At 44.2% G+C, this 22,887-nt stretch overlaps 2 protein-coding genes across 7 annotated transcripts; one reads left to right on the top strand and one right to left on the bottom strand.

Annotated features, from left to right (window-relative positions):
• Window positions 1-3,260: 3,260 nt before the first annotated feature.
• On the top strand, window positions 3,261-17,607 carry LOC111592597 (homeotic protein spalt-major). 6 transcript variants are annotated; one of them, XM_023304919.2, is made up of 7 exons: window positions 3,261-3,459; window positions 10,014-12,868; window positions 13,364-13,521; window positions 15,743-15,995; window positions 16,063-16,295; window positions 16,376-16,573; window positions 16,732-17,607. In XM_023304919.2, the coding sequence occupies exons 2-7, from the start codon at window positions 10,126-10,128 to the stop codon at window positions 17,155-17,157; spliced, it is 4,011 nt and encodes a 1,336-aa protein (XP_023160687.2). In that variant the 5' UTR covers window positions 3,261-3,459; window positions 10,014-10,125; the 3' UTR covers window positions 17,158-17,607. The 6 variants fall into 6 exon arrangements, with proteins under 6 accessions (XP_023160687.2, XP_023160682.2, XP_023160686.2 ...); XM_023304914.2 differs by having other exon boundaries at window positions 10,011-12,868; XM_023304918.2 differs by lacking the exon at window positions 3,261-3,459 and adding an exon at window positions 9,307-9,353.
• LOC111592598 lies at window positions 6,875-7,580 on the bottom strand. The gene is made up of 2 exons (XM_023304922.2): window positions 7,397-7,580; window positions 6,875-7,305 (listed from the first exon to the last, which is right to left on the bottom strand). Exons 1-2 carry the CDS (start codon window positions 7,436-7,438, stop codon window positions 6,973-6,975), a joined length of 375 nt encoding a protein of 124 aa, XP_023160690.2. The 5' UTR covers window positions 7,439-7,580; the 3' UTR covers window positions 6,875-6,972.
• Window positions 17,608-22,887: the final 5,280 nt, after the last annotated feature.

Here is a 22,887-nt window from a genome sequence, read left to right as displayed (position 1 = left end):
CCTCAAAACTAAGCCAGCATATTATGATTAATCGCATTAGTATCTATTAAATTGTGAGCTTAACTATGTTGTCGTCTTCTTCTTCACTTTGGCGCAGCTTAGGCATTCGTGATCAATGGATTTCGAGTGGTTTCCGACTCACGTTTTTCATGATGATTAAAAACGTTGTTCAACATTTGGAATCGATTCAGTTTGTGTTTCGGTTCTTTGGGCATTTGTCGCATTTACCTTTAAAAGGTGTATAATAATTTATTCCGATTTTAATTATTGCTTTGTTGACTGCGTTCTGGTCGGCTTCGCTTTGACTTTGATTTTCTTGCGGAGGTTTTTCTTGAAACAGTTTCCTTCTCTTTCGTTTTATATTTTATGAATGTGGAGAGACAAATCGGCGTCATCAAAATTTGAAAACGTGTTTCGATTTGCATAGAAATTCCACTTGTTATCTCCCTCTCCCTCTCTCTCTCTCTCTCACTCTTTGGCGGCCATCATCATTGCCCACGTTTTGAAAATTGTTTTTTTGATTGGATGCGTTTCATGATGATAAACGACATTGGGTCTGGGAAATATTTTGTTGGGGTCTAGACGATGTGTCTATAAGGAGATGCAGCGTCTAAGCTCTTTTACTTTTCCCGTTTCGGTTGGTATTTTGTTGGTATTTTATATGGATTTATATACAGTTCGCCAATTTAGCTTGCAGCCTACAAAGCATTCGATTCAAGGGGCGCGCGAGAAGGAGAGATGAGTTGAGCTGAGAGAGGGTTAGTTATTAGTTGATCCCTAATGCCGGGGATTTTGAAATATATTTTTCGGGGTGGTGAAGTTTTGTTGTTATTGTTTTTGCTCTCGTTGTTTGTTATCATTTCATTTCATTTCAATTTTTTTATATTCAATGTGAAACCATTTTGAAATTTGTCTAAAGTCGTGTAACTGTTGATGTTGTTGTTGCTTTTATAAGGTATTCTCTTTTTTTAGTAATTCATAAACTCACGCAGCGGGCAGATGTTCCGCACGAATACTTTCAGATTATATGGGAGAGGGTTGTGCCTACTATGTATGCCTCTATACATATGTATGTATGCGCTTATGTATATGTATGTATCTAGAAGATACGCACGTATTTATCTACAAATGAAATGCAATTGGTGGCATGCATAATTCATGCCACAAACTGCATCAGTGTGTGGCATTTGAGCCAAAGGGGTTCCCGCATGGAATTCGAGTTGTTAAATATGCGAACGAATTGAAATTAAGAAATTAGATGATCGAAACATAAACTTCAATTGTAAATGGTAATAAAATAAGTAAACAATCTTAAAATGAAAATCCCAAATAAAGATAACTGTTAAAGGCTGCTCCTAACTGTTTAAATTGGGTTTGATTCAGATTCACCAATTGAAATTCATTCATTACCGACGGCATTTTGTTTTCGCAATGGCTGCTAAAGGACCAACGGTAAAGTATTAGAAGCAGCTGAAAAAAAAACCTAAGAATACATAAGTAAATAAAGAATAACCTACACACACATACACATATGCACAAGCTCACTATATTACACACACAGACGCACACAAAAATATGATTGAGCGCTGCCAACGTTGAGAATAATATAAGAAAAGAAATGAGAGATTCGCTGCGACGCGCCGCGCAGCGACGATAGCAGCGTTTCACATTTCGTTCACATTTTCCGTTATGCTCCGCCTAAAGTTGTCATAATTTGTTTTTGCTTTTACATTGCGTTTTATTTATTTGTCGATGGCTCAGCGGCAACAACGACAATGACGCTGCGCAAAAACAAACTTAGCGCTGCGCTGCCCCGAAGATGACGTTGTCTGGTGTCGGACAGTTTTTCGTTTGCTGCCCACTGCTTGGGGGTATCGATTTGTGCGCCGTCGGCTCTTGCGAGTGCTCGGCAGCCGGCAAGAGAGAAGAGCCCACACTCACACACTCATACAGTCACACACGCACACACACACACTGGCAAGCGAGTCTCTTTTTGATTTATGGCATTCGCTGAGGCACATACACATGCATTTACACACACACACGTTCGCATACAATCCAAGACCTTTCATAAATGGCAGCAATGCGTGCGTTAGAGGAGCACAACTAATGTGTTGCCAGCTTAACAGCCGCAGTCACTGTTAACTACGCAGAATAGCAGAGTGTTAACAGTCTTATACGGCTATTCCCCGCCATTTCGAAAATGTTGCACGCACTTTTACATGCAATGCTCACTCTCTTGCTCGCTCTCTCGCTGCTGTTACTGCCACTGTTGTTGCTGCTGCCATCTAAGCTTTTGCAATGCCGAACACGAAAATCTGCCCCCAACGGATAGCGACACTTCGATTCGCTGCTGCTGCGCTGCTGCTGCGTTGCTGCGTTGTCTCGTTGCCGTTTCTCGTTTTTCTTGCTGCGCCGCACGCTCGTTAAATCCATAAAGGACATTCTCTGCTTCGGCTCCAGTCACGGCCAACGCCACGGCCAACGGCAGCGCCAACGACAGCGCCAGTTCAGCGTTCAGTTCAGGCAGCCAGCGAGGCAGGCAGCAGGCAACAGCCGCCACTTCTTGGCTTTTGGTCAGCCGCCTTAGAGCCTCCAGTTGACAGTGTCGCCCCGTTGCCCGTGGCCCGTGGCCAGTTTACAGCTAATTTGCCATTCACACAATCACAACAAATTATTGTTGCCAAAAAAAAAAACAACAACAACAACAACAACAGCAGCAGCAGCAACAACAAAAATACAATTTTTGACAGCTACAGCAGCGGTCGCAGTCGCAGCAGCAGCAGCACCAGCCGCCCACTGGCTAGTTAACGGTTTTTATTACCGCCGCCGCCGTCGTCGTCGTCGCCGTCGTCGCCGTCGACGCAGCTCACGCACGTTACTTATTTATTTTCTTCTCCCGCCTCATCTCCAGCTTAAGTGCGTGTGCGTGTGTGTGTGTGTGTGCGTATGTGAGCCTGCGTCTCTGTGCGTGTGTGTGTGAGTGAGTGCGTGTGCGTGTGCTTGTGCCTGTGTGAGTGTGAGTGCGAGTGTGTGCGTGTGTGGGTGTGAGCGCTCCATCGCCCTGCCGTGTCATGTGGCAAAAGTGCGCGGGGGGTCGCCGTCGAAGGTTTTGTGGTCGCGTGTGTTTAATTAATCATAAAATAAAATAAAACAAAACAAAAATACAAAAATACAACAAAATGCAAATGGCAAACGCAGCAGCAACAACAAAAGCAAAAACAAAAACAAAAACAATTTAAATATGTGCAATAAAATTTGTTGAATAAAAAGCGAAAAACGCCCGAAACGTGAAGTGAAGCAAAGACAACAAAATAAAGTCCAGCAAAAGGGACTAAGACGAAGAAGGAGCAGCAGAAGAGATTCGTCAAGCAAATCCTGCCGACGGCAAAAACAAAGTGTTTGGAAAATGTTTACCAAAAGTGGATAAAATCTGAAAACTGAAATGAATTAACTGAAGTGAGTATGAACCAAAAAAAGGCTAAACTAACGGCTGAAAAGTAGCTAAAAGTTAAGCTAAATAGCAAAAGGGAAAATATTAATTTTATGCTCAATTTACAACTGAATTCGGTCTAAGCAAGCGGAATGCACATATAATTACATAAAGTAGTTAAGTTAAATAAATTTAATTTCATTTAAACTAGTTAAATAAATTTAGCTAGACTTTAAGCAACTTTGTTTAATCAGAATTAATTGAGAATCAATTTTTAGTTTTACTTTTTCAGTGTTACCTAAAAGTTTTCTGCATTCAGCTCAAATTTTGAGCTCAGAGTGGACCAAAATTCAATGAAGAAGAATTTTATAAAACTCAAACAGAAATGTTCTGAAAGAAAAAACAATTAAAAACAATGCTGTGGGCTATGCTCGACTAAATGACACCCGTTCCCAGCTCAATTATTTAGATTTGTAAACGAAGTCGATATTAGATCTAACTATGGAGCAGCTCAACACTGATCCAATTGCAAATCTGTGTGTTTTTAGATTTAAAACTGTGAGAGATATAATTTTAATTGATTTGCCACGCCTCTAATTGACATGTGGCACAAACCATAAAAGAATGCAAAAGAAATTCCGAGCTAAAGAGTTATTCCCAGAGCTATTTACTGATGCCTCGAATGACCTTAGCTTTATAAACTGTGACGTTGATCAGGGCGCATATAATACAATAATTATATTATATATTTAATATATATTTATTAATTATATCACACTAAATATTCAACTTGAAAAGGCGCTTCAGATACAAAAGATTTTATATACAAACATTTTAAAGCGATATTCGATGCTCTTTGATATTTGATTAAACAAAAACTCAGAAAGTGTTTCAGAAAACCAATATGCTCTGACATACGTGAACGAGTATAGTAATAAGCAGTAGAAGAAGAACAGCAACAAGAAGTTGCATGTCGGACTTATGTCAAAGTTAAACATAAATACAACAGACGAGCCGAAAGGTGAGATTATTGACGTCTCGGCATGGGCACGAGATACATCTTCAAGATGACAGCACGCACTACAAGTGGGAGCTTGTTATGCTAGGGTCCACACACACACACACACACACACACAGAGACAGATGTGGACACGCAGACGCATGTCGGATGGGTAAAATTAGCACAGCAGCTATCGATGGTTCGGGGGCGTAGGTTAAACGAAAAGATGACAGGTGTCAGATACAAGAGTATCTTGCAGATACACACAGCAGTCAAATGGCAGCAGCCGCTTTGAGAGCGCTTAAGATTTGAATGATGAGCAATTAGTCACGACAGCAACAACAACTACATATATGTGCATCTGTGCAGCAATAGATACAAAGATACAATTGCAGTTGCCACACTTTTGCAGAGGGCCAATGGCTTTGTTGGCCTAATGAATTTATGATTTCACTCCTTGTGTTTAATGGAAGGCCTTAGCAGCATCAGCATCCTCATCCTCATCTTCAACTTTATAGATCTGATTAGATACAAAAGTATCTTGTAGTTGCACAGCACTCAAAGTACAGCAGCTCTACTGCTAATAATACTTAAGAGGTGACTGCTGATCAGTCAAGCTAGTTAAGTAGAGGAAGAACAACAACTAAAGGCAGTCTCAATTGCATCTTCAGTTGCAGATACAAAGATACATTTGCATATGTCTCATATATCTTTTACTAAAAATGTATTTTGTGCTTCAATTTCATGTTGAGAACCTTCTTTATCATGTATTCTTCCATATTGCTGAACAGCCTGAGTTAGCCACGCCTTTCAGATACAAAAGTATCTATTAGATACAAATGCAAACAACAAACAAAGGGTAGCAGCAGCAGCCATAGGCCTTAGATATGAAAGCTGCATATGATGGGTAGCTGAACATGACAACAACAACAACGACTAACAGTAGATACAGTTACATTTTCACTCGTAAAGATACAAAGATACAAAGATGCAATTGCATTTGCCTAATGCATTTATTGGCTTAATTAATTTATGAGTTGCGCGATTTCATTTCTACGGCGAACTGATGATCATGAAGATCTTCAGTCACCGTCATCATCAACTTCATCACCGTCATCATCATCATCATCATCATCTGTGTGCCTCAGTCTGCGAATGCTGCCCGACAATAAATTCATTTATTTCATTTTATATAAAATTCGAAACGTTTTCTGCGTCCGAGTCTATTTTTCATTTTTGCCCCGCCCACCTCGCCGCCCTCGCCCGCTGCCTGAGCGAGCGCATATTTATTTGTATTTATTGGCATGCGATTTCATTTAACATTTTTTTTAGTTTTATTATTTATTTATTTTCATTTTTATAAAGTCAACATAAAGACGGAAAAACTGAGAAAAATATTTCTAATTTTCTGTTCGTTATGACAGAAATGTGCGCAGCCATAGAAAGGGGCAGCAAGATCTGTCGACACTTGGCTATATATCTATATGTCACACACACACACTCACACACACACACACAATTCCTTGGCGCGCGCTTTCATCATTTTCATTCTCATTTTCATTTTGATTTTGATTTCTTGCGAGATGCAAACGCTGTCCAAATATTTGCCAAAAAGCCACAAAATTTTATTATTTTCAGCGATAAATTTATATAAATTTTGTAATGCGGGTGAACATTTTTTTGCACATTTTATATAGATATGTGTGTGTGCGTGTGTAGAAATATACAGCAAAATGCATTTGTTGTTGTTGTCAAAGCGTGAAATAAATTTCAATAAGTCGATGAGTTTTGCTTTTCAGTCTATTGCGGTTGCTGTTTTTATTAAATGCGTACAAATTTTTACAATTGTTTATTACATATTTCGAATATTTATCATATAAAAGCAGAAAATACACATATATATACTTATTTAACGGAAAAAAAATTAAATTAGAATTAATTTTATATTAATTTGAAATTTTAATTATTTCAGTTTTGGATGAATCAGAAAAAATAAGAAAAGTATTTAAAATGGAGTTTTTTTGATACAGAACCTAACATAGTAGTTACCAATAGAAAGCAGCTTTTATATATATACATATGTGTGTGTGTGTGCGGGGTGTGTGTGTGTGCTGTGTACTTTGCATAGATTGTCCACTTTAGATTAAGCCATGAATAATTTATGTGCGTCTCTTATGATTTTAATTGTTTGCAATGGCAGCTTAACAACTCTTCCTTCGCCTTCCTTAGCCCGCTTCACCCTCCAACTCCCCCTCCCGCGCTCCTTTATTCTACCGTTTTCGCCCTGCTACAGCTTGGATGACTGGCCTTTATTATTCCTTTCGAACAAAAACAACAACAGCAAGCAGCAAAAAAAAAACATAAAAACGAAAGCTAAAGCAAAAACAAAGTAGCGCCCCAAAAGCAAATGCAAAACAATACAAATTCATCTACAAGGCCCAGAGCAACTTTATGTGTGTATGTATGTATCACTATGTGTGTATGTGCATGTGTGTGTGTGTTGTCCAGTTCCCCTTCGTGACACGCTCCGGCCACTTGGTCACTTGGCATTGGTCTGCTTTAGCTGCTGCTTCTTCTTCTTCTTCTTCTTTCGCTTTACACTGCTGTCCTGTCCTTCGTCTTTAGACACGCAGACATTTGCATTTCCCATACACACACACACACACATGCACAACGTCCATTGCTTGAACGGTGTGTGTGGCGCTTGTTCCGTTGCTCCTCTCCACTTCGTTTCGCTCTCTTCCTCTCTGTTCTCAACCTCCGACAGCACCCGCGGCGTCTGCTGCTCAACTGGTTGATTGCCCTCTGGCCCGTCGTAGCCCCTTCCGGCGCTGCGTCTGCACTTTAGAGTCGTCGTCGTTCCATTTGGTTTCTTTTTCTTTTCGAAAAAAAAAAAAAATTATATGAAAATTATACCAATTCAACTCATAAAATTTTTTCTGCAGCTTAATAAATTTGCAGACATTTTGTTCTTTGCTCTGCTCTGTGTCCGGTCGAAACTTCATTGGTCCGTTCCACTCATTGTATGCGCTCCAGTCTTTAGACTTTTAAATACTGCAAGTTATTGGAGCCCCCTTCCACTTCTCATGCTTATTTCCCAAGCATCGCCTTCTCTCTATCACGCCGCTCTCTCCCTTTCTCTCTGCCTGCTTTAACATATTTCAAACAAAGCTCATTAAATTTGGCGCAAACATTTCTTTTTTCTGCTCAGTTCTTATCGTATGCAATCTTCATGTAAGCAGTGAATATCGTATGAATATCGTGTGTGCATATTCCAGTCGAATATAGCTTCGATAATGCTGTCTAAGATATGTGTGTATTTTTAGGAGTTCAAATGTCTTTCGATAGTTGAAATACTAAATACTATTCTAGTATCTCATCGTATATATCGCATATGCACATTTAAGACTTTTTAAAGTTATAACATTAGTTCTTAGATTTATGAAGATAACTGTGAAGCGCTGTCTATTCAGCTTCGGCACATCACATGCGCTTATTGAAATCAATTCCAATGCTCGATTGGCTTGGAATAGCAAAGCTTAATCAATATCTCAATAGCAATCACTCAATCAATTGTTTATTTGGCTCTTCACATGCTCAGCTAAAATTTTCGGATGCAATCCGGATGTATGAAAGTACTCGTATCTCTGCTGTGTGCTGTGTGCTGTGTGCTGGGTGCGCCATCAATCAGTCAAGCAAATTGCATAGAATTTTGATCCATATCCGCTGTGAATGAAACAAATGTACCTGAGTTGCTTGTACATCCATAATTAACGTTTCTACCAAATGATTGACGGTTTGTTGTATCTCGCAGATTCAATATTTACGCATGCCCGCCAGCTAGTTGATCGAAGCGAGAGCAACTACATATTCATATGGGTATGTATGTATGTCTATGGAAAGATTTAGAGTTCCTCTCGAGTTGGGCGCTCTGCCGGACCACCTGCTGGGCAGGAAGCGTGAGTTTTTCGGGAGCAGCCACAGCACACGAATTGAAGTGAATGACAAATGTAAGGCAAGAGAGAAAAGCTTGCCAGCATCTCAGTGTCAAGTGATGACCGTTCGACACCGCCCAGATTGAAGGCGAAGCAATTGCGGAAGTTTTATGTTTTTAGCTGTGCGTAAATCGCTCAAGAAATCAGCTCAAGTGGAATAAGTTGTGGCTGGCCATTCAAGGGTTACTGACTTTCGCTCCAACTTCGGTCAACACTTTCGACTAGAGGTAGGTGCCCAAGCCAATCAGCCAACCACCCACAGCATCAAATCCCCTCGCTGCCCTTTCCATCCCTTTCCCCAGTCTCAGTATGGGAGGCTGTTGCTGCATTAAACAAATTGATTTCGGATGAGACCATTCGCCTGCGTCGGCATTGATGGAAATACTATACGATATGTTCGCCTCGACGATTTCAAGAGAGCGTCCAATCGATATAATGTATGTGCGTGGAGCATGTTGAGTACGAATTGTGGATAGCCAAACAATCTTTGTCGGAGGGGCGGTGGGTGTGGGGCACACCTTGTGTTTACCTTTGCCAATAAATTCACTTAATTGCCGGGAAATAATCATAAAGCAATCGAACGTAATACGAACGATACGTATAGCAACTCTATGCTCATGTGCGCATCGATTATTGTGAAATATTTGCTTTACTTTTCCTCTAGATGCTTGAGACTATTTGCGAACACATAGAATTATGTTGAAATCGATTCGCTGGACTATATGGGTCTATATACGTGTGGGAGACGGGGATTGCATAAGCTCTTTCTCAAATTATTATCAGAGACAAAGCACGCTTTGAATTTCAAGTCTCTGAATATAGAAAAAAGTGTTCTGTAACAGTCTCGAAAGTATTCGGCGTTCAAAGGAGTTCGATTACCCGTTTGACCGACATTTGCTCGACAAGTACTGAAACACATTTGAATGTGAGAAAAAAGGGCTTCTTAGCATTTCCGTATTATAAGAGACCCATAACGTAATCAGTGATATATATAGATATATGTAGAGAAATATATGTGTGTGCGTTGCCTATAGCTCGGACTAGGCGTGTGGGGAGCTGGCATCAAGTAAATTAGATATAGCCGGAATAAATCGAATGGGATCAAAACAAAGTTATGCTGAGTGATTCCAAGTAATATATCAATAAATTACCCAAGCCAATGGCTCATGCAAAACGCAAAAACGCGTTGAGGTTTTCAGTTTCAGTTTACAATAATTCACAATCCCAAGACACGGACACAGAAAGTCCACCAAAAAAAAAAAAAAAAGAAAAGAAAAAATATATAGATAGATAGATATGTATGGCCCGGCGTGGTGGTTAGGTAGGTTACAATTAAGTTATACGCCCCTAATAATATGCAATGCGTTCATTTATTCATCGCCTAAAGTTGCGACATGACGCTATTCATATATTCAAAAATTTATCATAAAGTCTGACCGGGTCGGAGCCTCCTTACGTGACGGCATAGGCATAGGCGTCGACGCCTAGCTCGTCGGTTATAGCAAATAATTTGCCAGGAATATGTGCGTAAATTTGTGTGCTCCCTTTATTTGACTCCAAAACTTTGTCGTTCCATCCACAGCAGCAGCCGCAGCAGCATCCACAGCCAGAGCCAGAGTCCCAGATAGAGATCGAATCAAGCAATTGTTGCGAGCCAAAGGAAGTGGAGCGTTCGGCATCGGCCGTTCCAGAGGAGAATGTGTTCAATATTTCGCAATCGCATTAATTACCGGAGCACAGGCACGCGCAGTGGCTCATCCAATGCAGGCAGCTCGTCGGTGGCCGATCCCACCAGCGACAGGGACAGTTTGCTAGCCAAGGAGCTCAGTGCGGATAGCAACAACAATGGCAGCGCGGCAGACGGAACGCCAGACGCAGAGATGGAGCTACAGCTCGAAGCGGAGCAGTCGCTGCCCTGCACGGATCAGCCGGAGAACAGCAATGAGGCGCTGGACTTGTCGGTAATCTCCGGCAGCCGTTTGCCCACGAGCGGGCATGTGGCACTAGAAGCTTTACAACATACCAAAGTGGCGGTGGCACAATTTGCGGCCACTGCGCTGGCGGGATCCGTGTCCGATCCAAACGATCTGGCCATGGTCCAGTCGACGATCTTCAATGTGCAGCGCCAGCACCTGATGCAGCTACAGCTCATCCAGCACCTACAGAGTCAATTGAAACGCGCGGGTGGCGTGGTAGCTGCGCTGAGCAGGCAAGGGCCCAACTATGCTGAGCCAGAAGAGGACGAGGATGAGGAGGAGGAGGAGCAGCCGGAACACTCGGACCAGCCACATCCCTCCAAAGAGCAGGCGCGAGTTAATGGCGAGGCAGCTCAGAGCGATCACGACAGGCTGCAGGAGAGTTCAAAGACTGAGGAACAGGACATGTGCAAGGAAGCGGAGGCAATAGCGACTGAGTGCAATAGGGAACGAGTTGTGGCATCGGCTAAGTCAGAAGGGGCGCGTGAGATGGAGGCTGAAGTCGAGCAGGAGCTGGAGTGTGACTACAAGCCGATTATGTGCGACATCAGCTCTAGTCTGGCCTCAAGTATAATCACCAATCACGACCCACCGCCGGCGCCCAATGAGCCCAACTGCCTCGAGATGCTCCAGCGCCGAACCGAGGAGGTGCTGGACTCGGCCTCGCAGAGCTTGCATGCGGCCCAAATGCAGGAGGAATACTCGGAGTACGCCTCAAAGGAGGCGCAGAGTCGCGGCGAGATCTTCAAGCATCGCTGCAAGTACTGTGGCAAGATCTTCGGCAGCTATTCGGCGCTGCAAATACACCTGCGTTCCCATACCGGCGAACGACCCTTCCACTGCAATGTCTGTGGCAGCAAGTTTACCACCAAAGGCAATCTGAAGGTGCACTATCAGCGCCATACGCAGATCTTTCCTCCCATGCTATTGCCGCCTGTGGTCAATGGGGCACAGCCCTCGGCGTCAGCCTCCGAGCAGTTCGGCTCTCTGGCACCCATACGCCTGCCCTTTGCAGCGCCAGCGCCTCTGGCACCACCGCCGCCGCCGATTGTGGGTCAGCTCAGTGGCGAGCACGCGGCATTAGAGCAGCAGCAAGCGTTGGCCATGCCCGGACAGCAACTGCAGCAAGCTGAGGATCTGAGCAAGCCAACCAGGGAGTTGGCGCATTCACCCATGCAACCCGCGCAGACACCCAAGTCCCTGCCCGAGCGTAGCAGAAGTCAAACTGCAACGGATGCTGCTCAGCCAGGGCTGGCTCTGGAGAAGGACAGTCCCAAGTCAACGACGCCACCAGCTGCAGTGGCGAGTCGTCGCAATGGCAGCGTGCGCAAGCGTCAGTCCAGCAATGGAGGTAGTTCGCCAGGTGAGGAGCGCGAGCAATCCGAGCATCTGCAGTTAGTCAAGCTCGTGCGTCGCTCTTCGGCCAGTCGCGACGGCGCTGTTGCTCTGCCAGGTGAGTACTCACTCGCTCAGATGGAGCGCATCATAGACAAGTCGTGGGAGGATCTGATCGAGATCGACAAGACATCGGAAACGTCAAAGCTGCAGCAGCTGGTGGACAACATTGAGAACAAGTTGACCGATCCGAATCAGTGCATTTTCTGCCAGAAGGTCATGTCCTGCCGGAGCTCTCTGCAGATGCACATACGCACCCACACGGGCGAGCGACCCTTCCGCTGCAAGATCTGCGGACGCGCCTTTGCCACCAAGGGCAACTTGAAGGCGCACATGAGCATACACAAGATTAAGCCGCCCATGCGCAGTCAGTTCAAGTGCCCCGTGTGCCACCAGAAGTTCTCCAACGGCATCATCCTGCAGCAGCACATTCGCATCCATACCATGGACGATGGAAGCGGCAATCAGGTGCATGGCCAGGGCCAGGGCCAGGGGCAAAGTCTTGGCGCTGGTGAGGCTGAACGCTTGGGCATTGAGGACCAGAACTCCAACAAGTCAATGGGTACCTCAGACACTCTGGACTTCTCGACAACCATTTCGGATCACTCCGGCCAGAGATCGGAGTCGTCGCAGGGAGGCGATTTCGATGAGTTCATGACCATGGACAGCACTGACGATTCCCGCGACAACTCGAGCGCGGCCACAGCTACACTTCTTGACAGAGACAGACGGCCGATGACGAGCCACGATGACGAGCGCTCCAGATCGGATCTGGATGGCGGTGGGCGTGAAAGCAACAGCGGCGAAATGCCCGCAATGGATCTTTCATCGCCGTCCTCGTCGTCAGCATCAGCCGCAGCGGCAGCGGCAGCCGCGGCTGCGGCGCGACTCTTCGGTGTCGGCAACACTGCGGCAGCAGGCGCTGCTGGTGCTGGAGCTTTGCCGATGCTCGGCATGCCCATGCCGCCGAATCTGTTACTGATGGCCGCGGCGCGCGAGGAGATGCATGCGCTAGGCCAGACGCATGCCAAGTTTCCATTGCTGCCCTTCGGACCGCTCGGCCTAATGGGTAAGTGCGCAGCCCTCGGCTGCCTGTTGCGAGATGACAAAGCTTCTTTGTCTGTCACCTTTGACCCAAGCGCTGTTTGCCATGAGGCAGTAGCTGTGCGATAAATCTCGCGTTCTTGCCGCGACATAACTCAATTGGACCAAGACAAAGCATTTACAGACACAGCCCCATCCGCAGCCCATTCGAGAATATATGTGCCACGTCTGCCTATGCCAAATTCCAAAATTTATTTATAAACTTTTCGCACATTTTCAATACCAATACATCGTGATCGGCGGCGGCAGGAGGCACTCTCAATGAATTACGCGCCGCTTCATGATCGCGCCGTCATTATGTCACAACATTTTTATACTGATTGAAATTTATTATATCGAATTTTCGGTTCCGTCGAGCAGCAGCAGCAGCAGCAGCAGCAGCAGCGGCAGCAGCAGCACGCGTCCAAAGTTATGTCGGCTTTCTGAGTAATTTGTTGTTTCCTTGTCCGTCTATCTTTAGGCTTGCAGCCGCCCCCAAATGTGTGCAACTTGTGCTTCAAGATGCTACCCAGCCTGGCCGCCTTGGAAAGCCATCTGCAGAGCGAACATGCCAAAGAAATGACGGCTCCTTCCGCCCGAGCCCACTGCAACGAAACTGTAACACCATACGGAGCAAAGGTAAGTACTCTTCCGCCATAACTAATATCGGCATATGAGTTGCCTGGACTAGCTGCTTAGAGAAATATGAAGCACACTCCTAACTTTATCTGCCTTTAATAATTTATGATCTTTATACCCTGCAGCCAATTGATAGTGTGTACAGGGTATACTGATTTACTTAGAATGTATAAAATAGCTAAGAGTAGGCGTGGCTAGGCCTTTAAAGTATATATATTTATGATGAGCAGTCGACTGTGCGTCCGTCCTATGTAAGACGTCCTACTCCTCGAGCATGTCTAGTTTATCTGAATTAGTGCAAAGCCTCAATACTTAAGCATCTAATCGACAGTAATAAAACTAGGCAGAGCTAGAATCACAGCACTTTGAATACAATGTGCAAAGACAAGGTTCAGGGTATTTCCTAGTCGAGTACTTCCGACTCGATCACGCTGTTTAGCTCAAAGCAAATGCAGCTCTAATGATGAGAACTAGTGCCAGCTGTGCACATAAGTTGCTTACTGCGAAATACCTCAAGCCTGGTCTTGGCATCATTAATGAAATTGCCATGGCTGAGGCAAGCCGAATATGGCCAGAAAGTGCGGAAACTGGGAAACTGGGAAACTGGGCTGGCTCCCGTTTAGGCAGGACCATACAAATTATGAGCTTATTATTAATTGCTCATCTCGCTCGTTGTTCACGACTTTGGCATTATTATGAAGAAATTGTGGCCAAGTGGCCATAGTTTGCCTTAATTGTTGGCGTTCCGCTCGGCGGCGGTCGCATCTAAAGCAGCAGAAGCATTGAGACTCGCATAGAACAGCAGCATTGCGCATGACTTAAAGCGCTGGGATTACACCACACAACAATGCCAATAATTTATTAAAGTGCGTTCGCCTTCGAAGCTAGTAGAAATACCGCAAAGACGGAGAGCCGGAGCGAGGGGAGCAGCAACTCAAGTAAGGTCTGCCCGTCCGTGTGTGCGTGTGTGCGTGTGTGCGTGTGTGCGTGTGTCTCTATGCCATGTGTCTGCCCATAACTTAAACACAAATGCAAGAATTAATATTTAAGAATGTTTTGTTCACATTTTCATGTTGTGTTGGTTCTGGCTGCTGGCATTGGCTATATGACTAATGACATCGTTCATTATATTTTAAATTCTTGGAGTAACTCCAAAGTTCTAAGCGAATATTTGAATACAGTGACGGATCTAAAGTTCATATAAATCAAAACAAAATCAAGCTGTTGAGCAGAGCAAGAGCGCACCTAAGCTGCTAGGCTCTTTTGGCCACATCCACTTGCCACTTACCCTTTTGCCTGTGGGCGCCTTTGCAACCTCGCTGCGCTCCTGTCGCTTGCGTTATTTTGGCTCAAATGCGAATGCGGTGTAAATGTCATAACATTTTCGAGTAGTAATCAGCCCTGTTAGGCTGCCTGGCCAGACTGTGTGTACTGAGTGTACTCCGTGCTTCGTTTTGGTCGCTTAACACATTGTTGATGATCTACGACAGACACGAGACAGAGCTGCGCATTATCTTTTTGGTTTGGTCTTGGAAATTTTTAAATGATTCAAAAATTGTAAGTAATTACGAGAATGCATTATGATGATGCGAAATTTACGAGTTGGTCTGGTCCCAGACAACTGCCAGCTGCCCTCGCCTTCGAATGTCAACGCGCGCCTCGCGTGCCGTCTCCCTGCAAATGGGTAAGGGAATGTGGAGCGGGGAGAGTGGGGGGCGCTTTGTGTGCCGGATCGGTGGCGGTGTGTGCGATGCATTCAATGCAAATAAATTATGTTACGCTTTATGCAAAATTATTTAATCTTTTGTTTGTCGCGCCTCGGTCGGCAGCGGCATCGGCATCGGCATCGGCATCGGCACCAGCCTCAGCATCAGATTCTGTGGGGCAGCTAGGGCTGGGTGTCAGCCGGCAGCCACCAGCCACCAGCCCCCAGGCAGCCAACGTCAACCAGAACGCGTCCACAAAAAACAATTGTTTTGCCATAAAAATATGAGACCCGGCGGTTTTGTCTGTGCGAGATAATTAGTTGGCATTATTGCACTCGTGCTGGCATAGAATAATTGTAAATTATGTTTTTGCCTCTCGGTGGCTTCTGCTCAAAATAAGATAATTAAGAATCGCGTCTGGCCCGAGCTTCTCGAAGTGAGATTTGAACGCCACATTAACGGGCAAATGCGAAGAAATTAGCGCCCCTTATTCAAAGTCCGAATATGTCTTTCAGCTCACTCTCAATCCCAATCTATTTGCCAAGAAGCCGAAGCTGCCGCAGCAGTCGCAGCAGTCGCAGCAGCCGCAGGAGTTGGCGCCAGCGGAGTCAGTCACGCCATCGGCGGCATCCATTAAAGAGGAGCCTGACTCCGACCAGCTGCTGGTCGATGAGGGTGGTTGCGACAGTGGTGCAGCTCCAGCAGCTACTGGCTATCAGCACGAGGCAGCCGGCGATGCGGAGCAGTCGCTGATGAAGATGCAGTTGCGTAAGTGATATCTCCTGAGCTCCGTCGCCCAACACTTCCATTCAATTGGCGCTGATCACATTCGCAGATGCTCATCGTTTTCCAGCTAGTCCGCTGGACTTTCAGCAGGCCTTGATGTCAGCCGGTCCACCCAGCTCCAGTCTAGATCCGCCGGTGAACAACAAGCACTTCTGCCACGTCTGCCGGCGCAACTTCAGCTCGAGCTCAGCTCTGCAGATTCACATGCGCACGCACACCGGAGACAAGCCCTTCCAGTGCAACGTCTGTCAAAAGGCCTTCACCACTAAGGGCAACCTGAAGGTGCATTAAAGCTGGAGTGTTTTCGAATCACTGGAGCTTATATTGTCTTTTCTGTCTGCCTGTTCGTTTTCTCTCTGTAGGTTCATATGGGCACGCACATGTGGACGAATCCTACATCTCGTCGTGGCCGGCGAATGTCCTTGGAACTGCCAATGCGCCCCGCACCTGGCCCGGGCACGGCACACGGCGCGCCCTCGGCTGAGCAGGAGTTCATGCAACGTCGACCGGAACTCTTTTTTCCTTACTTGCCACCTTTCTTCAACGGAATTCCGCCTAAGGTAGGTCCTCAACTACTTTAAGATCTATGAACATCTGCTTGAGCCTTGCCCTTTTGCTAATGACAACTCTCCATAAGCTCTCAGATAATATAGATAGGTTAACCTAAAGTGAAATTCTTTACATTGTCATTTCTCTTCAAAATGAATCTCTATATTAGCCTGGAGAATTGAGTCCTGGGGCATTTGCCAACATACCTCCGCCGCACTTTGCAAACGGAGCTAAATATCCGTATCCGCCTGGTCTGCTGGGCTTTCCCGGTTTCTTGGGTGGTGCTGGAGCTCATCACCAATATTCGCATGGCGTGGAGAGAAGCAGCAGCAAGTCTCCCACACCGGAGCCGGCGCAGAGTCCTGCCTCCCGGGAGGACGACGGAGCTCTAAGCAGCAACATTTGGCATCCGCTGAACAGCATCAAGATGGAGAATAATCAAAACGAGAATATTGGCAATCAGAGCGAACTGGAGCAGGAGGACAATGGTGCTGCAGATGCGGATGCTGAACCAGAAGCAGAGCCTGCAGCTGCGCCTGCGGCTGGAGCTGGAGCTGGAGCTGACGAATCGGGTTCCCAGGGCTGCGAGAAGTAGCTGTAATATATTTAGTTTTACAGCCGTTTGGAATACACATGGTTTTTTGTGGAGTACATATCTTGAGCATAACACTACGCTAAGCTTGATCTAGCACACATATATACGAATATATCCTCTGTGTCTATATATATATACATGCATATATATATATATTTAAACTAAAGTACGAGTAATTGATGGCGATTTTGAGGCATTTAAATGCATTAAGTATAGCAATAAGTTGTATAAACTGCAAAACGTGAGCAAAAACAAATCAGATTCGACACACTCACACACAGCCACACACACACACATGCACATACACATACACAATTAACTTTATGGCTACACACATTAAACATTAAACAAATACCAATACAAATACAAAAAGTAGATACACCTAATGTAAACTGTGGTAGTTGCATATAAAAGCGAAATCGAAAATCGAATGATCAAAAATAAAGTCGTGCGTGCAAATTGCAAAATTCAAATGACGTTTTTTCATTCAGCAATATAAATATATATATATATAAATATATATATATATATATATATATATATATAAATATATATATATTAATATAATTATACTGCTATATATTGGGTACAACTTGGGCTTTCTCTGTTACTTCAAATATTTGAATTACAACTTTTTCTTGAGCTTCACTTTTCGCATTTGAGTATTTAATTTAATTTAATTTATTCTTAGACTTGTTGAAAACATATTTGAATTATTAACGCATGTCTAATAAATATATGTTTCGTATCTTGTTAATTAAATTTTTGTCATTTTTTGGCAAACGCCTTTGGCCCACGTCGTAACAAATTATAATTTCTAGACCGCAACAAGTTAATGTCGCTGCCAATTATAATTCGCCTTTTATTTTTGAATATGACAAGTGGCAAGTGCCACAAATATTGTGAGTGGAACAAAAAGCAAAAGCAAGTGTCTCGCTATAGTCAACTCTATGGCATTATACTACGGACAACAGGTTACGTGTGCGCTCGTCGGGAGTGCCCGATTGTTAAATACCATTACCAGCTCACAGAGCTGTGCTTTTTAATTCCTTAACTCTAATATACTGAAATGTTTATATATGAATGACCAAACACCAAGACAGACCCCTTTTATTTTACAAAAAAAATGTCTTGGTGTTTGGTTATTCTTTTTTTCTTTTCAATTTTTAAGGTCTCATCAAAATTTTTATATTGAGTTTCCACATTTGTTGCACGTAGCTTAGCTCGTTTTCTTGACCAAGAGTTAATATTATTGGTGCCACGCCCTTGCACAAGAACATTGCATTTCCCTCTGGCCGCCTTCAATTGGGTTCAGGAACATCAGAATAATAGCTAACTTAGCTGAGTTATGGAGCGAGTAGTCTTCTCTGTTTATAGTTTCGTAGCATGCAAAAGATTATTTCGACTATTATAAACACCTCTGCATGCAGCATTTCTCATGCAGTTTGCAATTTCCCATTTTCCACAATGTTGCGCTTTTCCAAAGAAATTTTAGTCATTTCACGGACGCACATATTTCATATGCGGCTTTTGCACGGCCACTGTTAGCAGACCGGGCCGTAAAGTGCCAGACTATGTCCACAGTTGGTAGGCGGGCGGACGGGGAGGGGCTGCTCGCAAGGGCAATGCTGACATGGCAGAGAACTATTATCAGTCCCCTAGACTATAATGTGCCAAATGCAAGCTATTAAATCGCAACAGAATGGGGAATGGGGAATGGGGAATGGGGAATGTGGAGTGGGGAATGGCGAATGGCTAGAAGCTGCCTGCCTGAGTTGCCTCCTGCATCGAAATGAGCGATGAGAAATTGTGACATGTCTGGAGCACACGCAGGCGGGGATTTCAAGATCACGATTTGCGGAGAGAGCATATGACGCATACATATAGCGCTGTGGCTCTGCTAGACTCTCGATTTCATAACCTGATTTCCTTCGTTTACCCAGTTCCGTCAAGTGGCCCGACGTCGTGCTCTATGTACGATTCATATTTATGTTGCATGCAATTTGTTTGATCTCAACGAGTAATTAAATTTTCGTCTGCATATGCGAAATTATGAGAGACGACTGCCACATAAATAAAAGTCCCGGCAGCTAGTGTCGGGGCAACTTTGAAGTGTGCCTAATTGAGTGTGAGTATTCGAGCTGGCGCTAAGAGCAACAATTTCGAAGTACTTGGAGCCGTTAGCATAGAGTAGTGAAGCCACCATAGACTCTGCGGTTTTATCGCCCACCTTTGGCAATGGCCATCGAAATGGTAAATAAAAATGGAAATGGGAGCAAACGCAACATGCGGCCATCGTGTTGCGCGTTTAATGGCACCCACAAATTCCGTGCTAATTGTTGCACCGGCAACTGGTTTGCAGCAGCAGCATCGGCCAGCGCCCAGCTCTCAGCATCCATTGCCCATTGCCATGGCCATATCCGTATTCCAAGATCGCCAAGTCGCTGCCGTTGCCTGCAAGAGTTCGAGTAGTTTGCTTCAATTTTGCCTCAATTATTTCGCTTGTTTGTTTATGGTGGAATCTTTAATCTCTAGAGCTAGTGTCGCTGACAACCTTGACGTTGTCGGCGCGTTGCGGCATGCTCCTACAACTTTAGCAGCAGCGGCTTCTGCAGTTGCCGCATGCGTGGCCACGATCTAGACAACACCTTGCCGGGCTGAGAGCCCAGCGGCAGTCTTTCTATATATCTACATATGATCATCGCACTCGCATCTGCAGTCCCAGTCCCAGTTCCAGTCGCAGCCCTAAGACCTGGCGGCGCAAGTGTTCTCAAAAAAATTGATTATTTATGTTTGGTTTCTTGGATATTGATGGCAGATTCTTTAATAAAATATTGCTCAAATGCTTTTTTGCTATTATCAACTTGTTTTTCTATATCTTAAATATATATACTACTTAAACTGAATACCAAAAATTTATATATACACATATTAAGCAATATCTACAGAGAAATAGTCCTAGTCCATATATTTGCAGTTTGTGCTCAGCTCTGCTGACTGCAAAAATAAAATATTTCTCGACTTCGCTACTCACTTTTATCAACAATATTATATATATTGAATTCAAAATATATATATATATAATTCATAGCAGGCACTCGACACTACACGAAGTTGAACTAGATCCCCTCTTAGTTGTTGCAAGGCCACGCAAGCGTCGATAAGGCAAGTGATCGCATGGCATGCGAAATAAGTTTGGCTTATTGCACAATGCACGTGACTGCAACATCTTCTGCACATGCCAAGCCAAGGCTTGCCTCTCTCCTCTGCCTCGCTGTGCCGCTGCTCGGGCTAAACAAGTTGCCTGCTAGGCTGCTGTTGGCTTGCATTTTGTTTGGCCGCGCTACGGCGGCAGTTGGTTGAAAGCGGAAGCGATAACGTTTAACAAATTAAGCCATGTCCTGCCAAGCAGCCCGCAGAAGACTTTATTAGTCGAGGCTCAAGTTGAAGTTGAAGTTGAAGTTGAAGTAAGCTGCAAGTCGATTGCAAAACACAATTTCGATATTGTATTCCAATCAGCCAAGCACATAAAACCAACTGGCATCAATAAAGGTCAAAGTCAAGTGGGAAAGGCAATGGCTTCGGCTTAGATTGAACTGTACTGGATCTGCAGGGCATTTGTTGTCCAGTAAGTGCTAAATTATTACAAAGAGAAAAATATTTTTGCTCGAATCACGCTTGGGACTTGCTAGATATTACTCGAGAGTCCCAAAAGTGTTTCCATATTCAATGTTCAATATTGGGCGGACAGAGGGTTGAGTTTTATGACAATGCTCGACAAGTTTATGCGACCCCGAGCAACGCTGCCCCAGCACAGCCATAAAGACAACCTTGCAACGAATTCAGTACATTCAAGGTGTGTGGAGGCTGTGTGGCAGCAGTGGCAGTGGCAGTGGCATTTAATGGCAATAATAAAGTGGCATAACATTCAACACTTACTCAGTGGCTTTCTCGGTGTCTGGCCGCATTTATCATACGCCCCGGCGGCCCTGCAGACGACAGATTATTTTGACAAGTTATCAAAATGAAATGTAGCCAACAAGTTGCTCAGACAGACGGCAGCCACACAGCCAAACAGGCAACACGTCGCGCCGTCGTCTGTCAGCCAGTTCCAGCCAGACTCTACTTGCACAGCCTCCTCCACCCACTTCCAGCAGCCTGTCATAATATAAACGCGCCCCTAGTTTTCTCTCAACTCGTAGTGCTTGGCAGCAGCAGCAGCAGTAGCAGCAGCAGCAGACACTCGGCAGACGACAAGTATATTTATGTTATGATTTGAATACCGCTAATGACAGCTTGGCTGCCACATATTGGGTGGCATGTTGCAGCTCAGATGCATCTAAAATTGTGGCAACACAGAATGATAGACAGAAAGAGAGAGAGAGAGAGACGCAGAGAGAGAAGGCAAGATTAAGAGAGCAGTTTTTCAGCGCCTTCATTAATCTAAGGCTTTGTTGTAGGTATTTTCACACCTGATGGGCTAATCATTTTTCACCAAATTATATAAATTGATTTCAACCCAAAATTCTTCAGTCTGCAGCATAGGCAGAGGCTCATTATTACAAATGATGGTTTACATAGAAGCCACAAGCATTTTCTACTTCTTCTTAAAAATCAGATTCGGTGGTGCAGTGGTGCACTGGTGCACATACTCAGATGCCACTATATTATCAGGCTTTATAAGATGATTGCAGCAAGTACATAAGACACAATGCGTTTAAATATAGACGGCAAATGTTTATGAGCAGCGCAACTGTCTGTCTTCTTGAACAAGTAAGAGGGTTCTGGTAGGAAGTGATCGACTAGAAAGTACCCTACACCCTATCAATAAATGTCGATATTTATGTATATATAATTTAATGTGATAATATATTTTAATAGGTAGCAGTGATCGACTAGAAAGTACCCTACACCCTATCAATAAATATCGATATTTATGTATATATATTTTAATGTGATAATATATTTTAATAGGTAGTAGTGATCGACTAAAAAGTACCCTACACCCTATCAATAAATGTCGATATTTATGTATATATATTTTAATAATAATATATACAGGGTACACATATATATATATATACTCTTTATACTACGTAACCTACGATATCGCCATATTCGACTCAGTTTGTCATACCGATCAAGCTCATTATATACTAAATGGGTTCGGCTTACCTACCTCTGTCTGCTGCTCACATTTAAAGCAGCCCAATATACTCGGTTAGCCGCTCTTCAATTGATACAGGGTATTAAAAGAATGCTCCCATATAGAAAAGTTGCCAGCATGTTGAAGTGGAGTAGATATTTATGTACAGTCAGATATTTATGTATATGCATATTCAGTCTTAGGAAGAATTCCCTCTTTCCACTCACTCTAGGGTAGCTAACTATTGGCTTCGTGCTTTCAGTGTGACCTAGAAGGCCTACAAGGCCGCCAACAAAATGATTTGTTTGGAGTTTGATAAGCGGATGAGAATGTCGTCGGTAGCAACTGGAGTATCTTAACATCGCAGCAAAAGCAAAAACAGTAACTAAAAAGAGTTTTGCTTGAGGCGAAGGATGAGGATGCAGCTGAAGTTGAAGCTGTAGCTGAAGCTGAAGCTGAAGCTTGAACAGATGGTTGCTGCTGCTGTTGTTGGATGACAATCCATGTTGCTGTCGACGACAACGACGAGTGATCCACATCCATTGGCAATCGGCGCAATCAATACTTTGTTAGTTTTGAGCAAC

Source organism: Drosophila hydei, unplaced genomic scaffold (assembly GCF_003285905.1).
Source record: "Drosophila hydei strain 15085-1641.00,03,60 unplaced genomic scaffold, DhydRS2 tig00000149-arrow-pilon, whole genome shotgun sequence".
Classification (NCBI taxonomy): domain Eukaryota; kingdom Metazoa; phylum Arthropoda; class Insecta; order Diptera; family Drosophilidae; genus Drosophila; species Drosophila hydei.
This window is presented reverse-complemented; position numbering and strand designations above follow the sequence as displayed.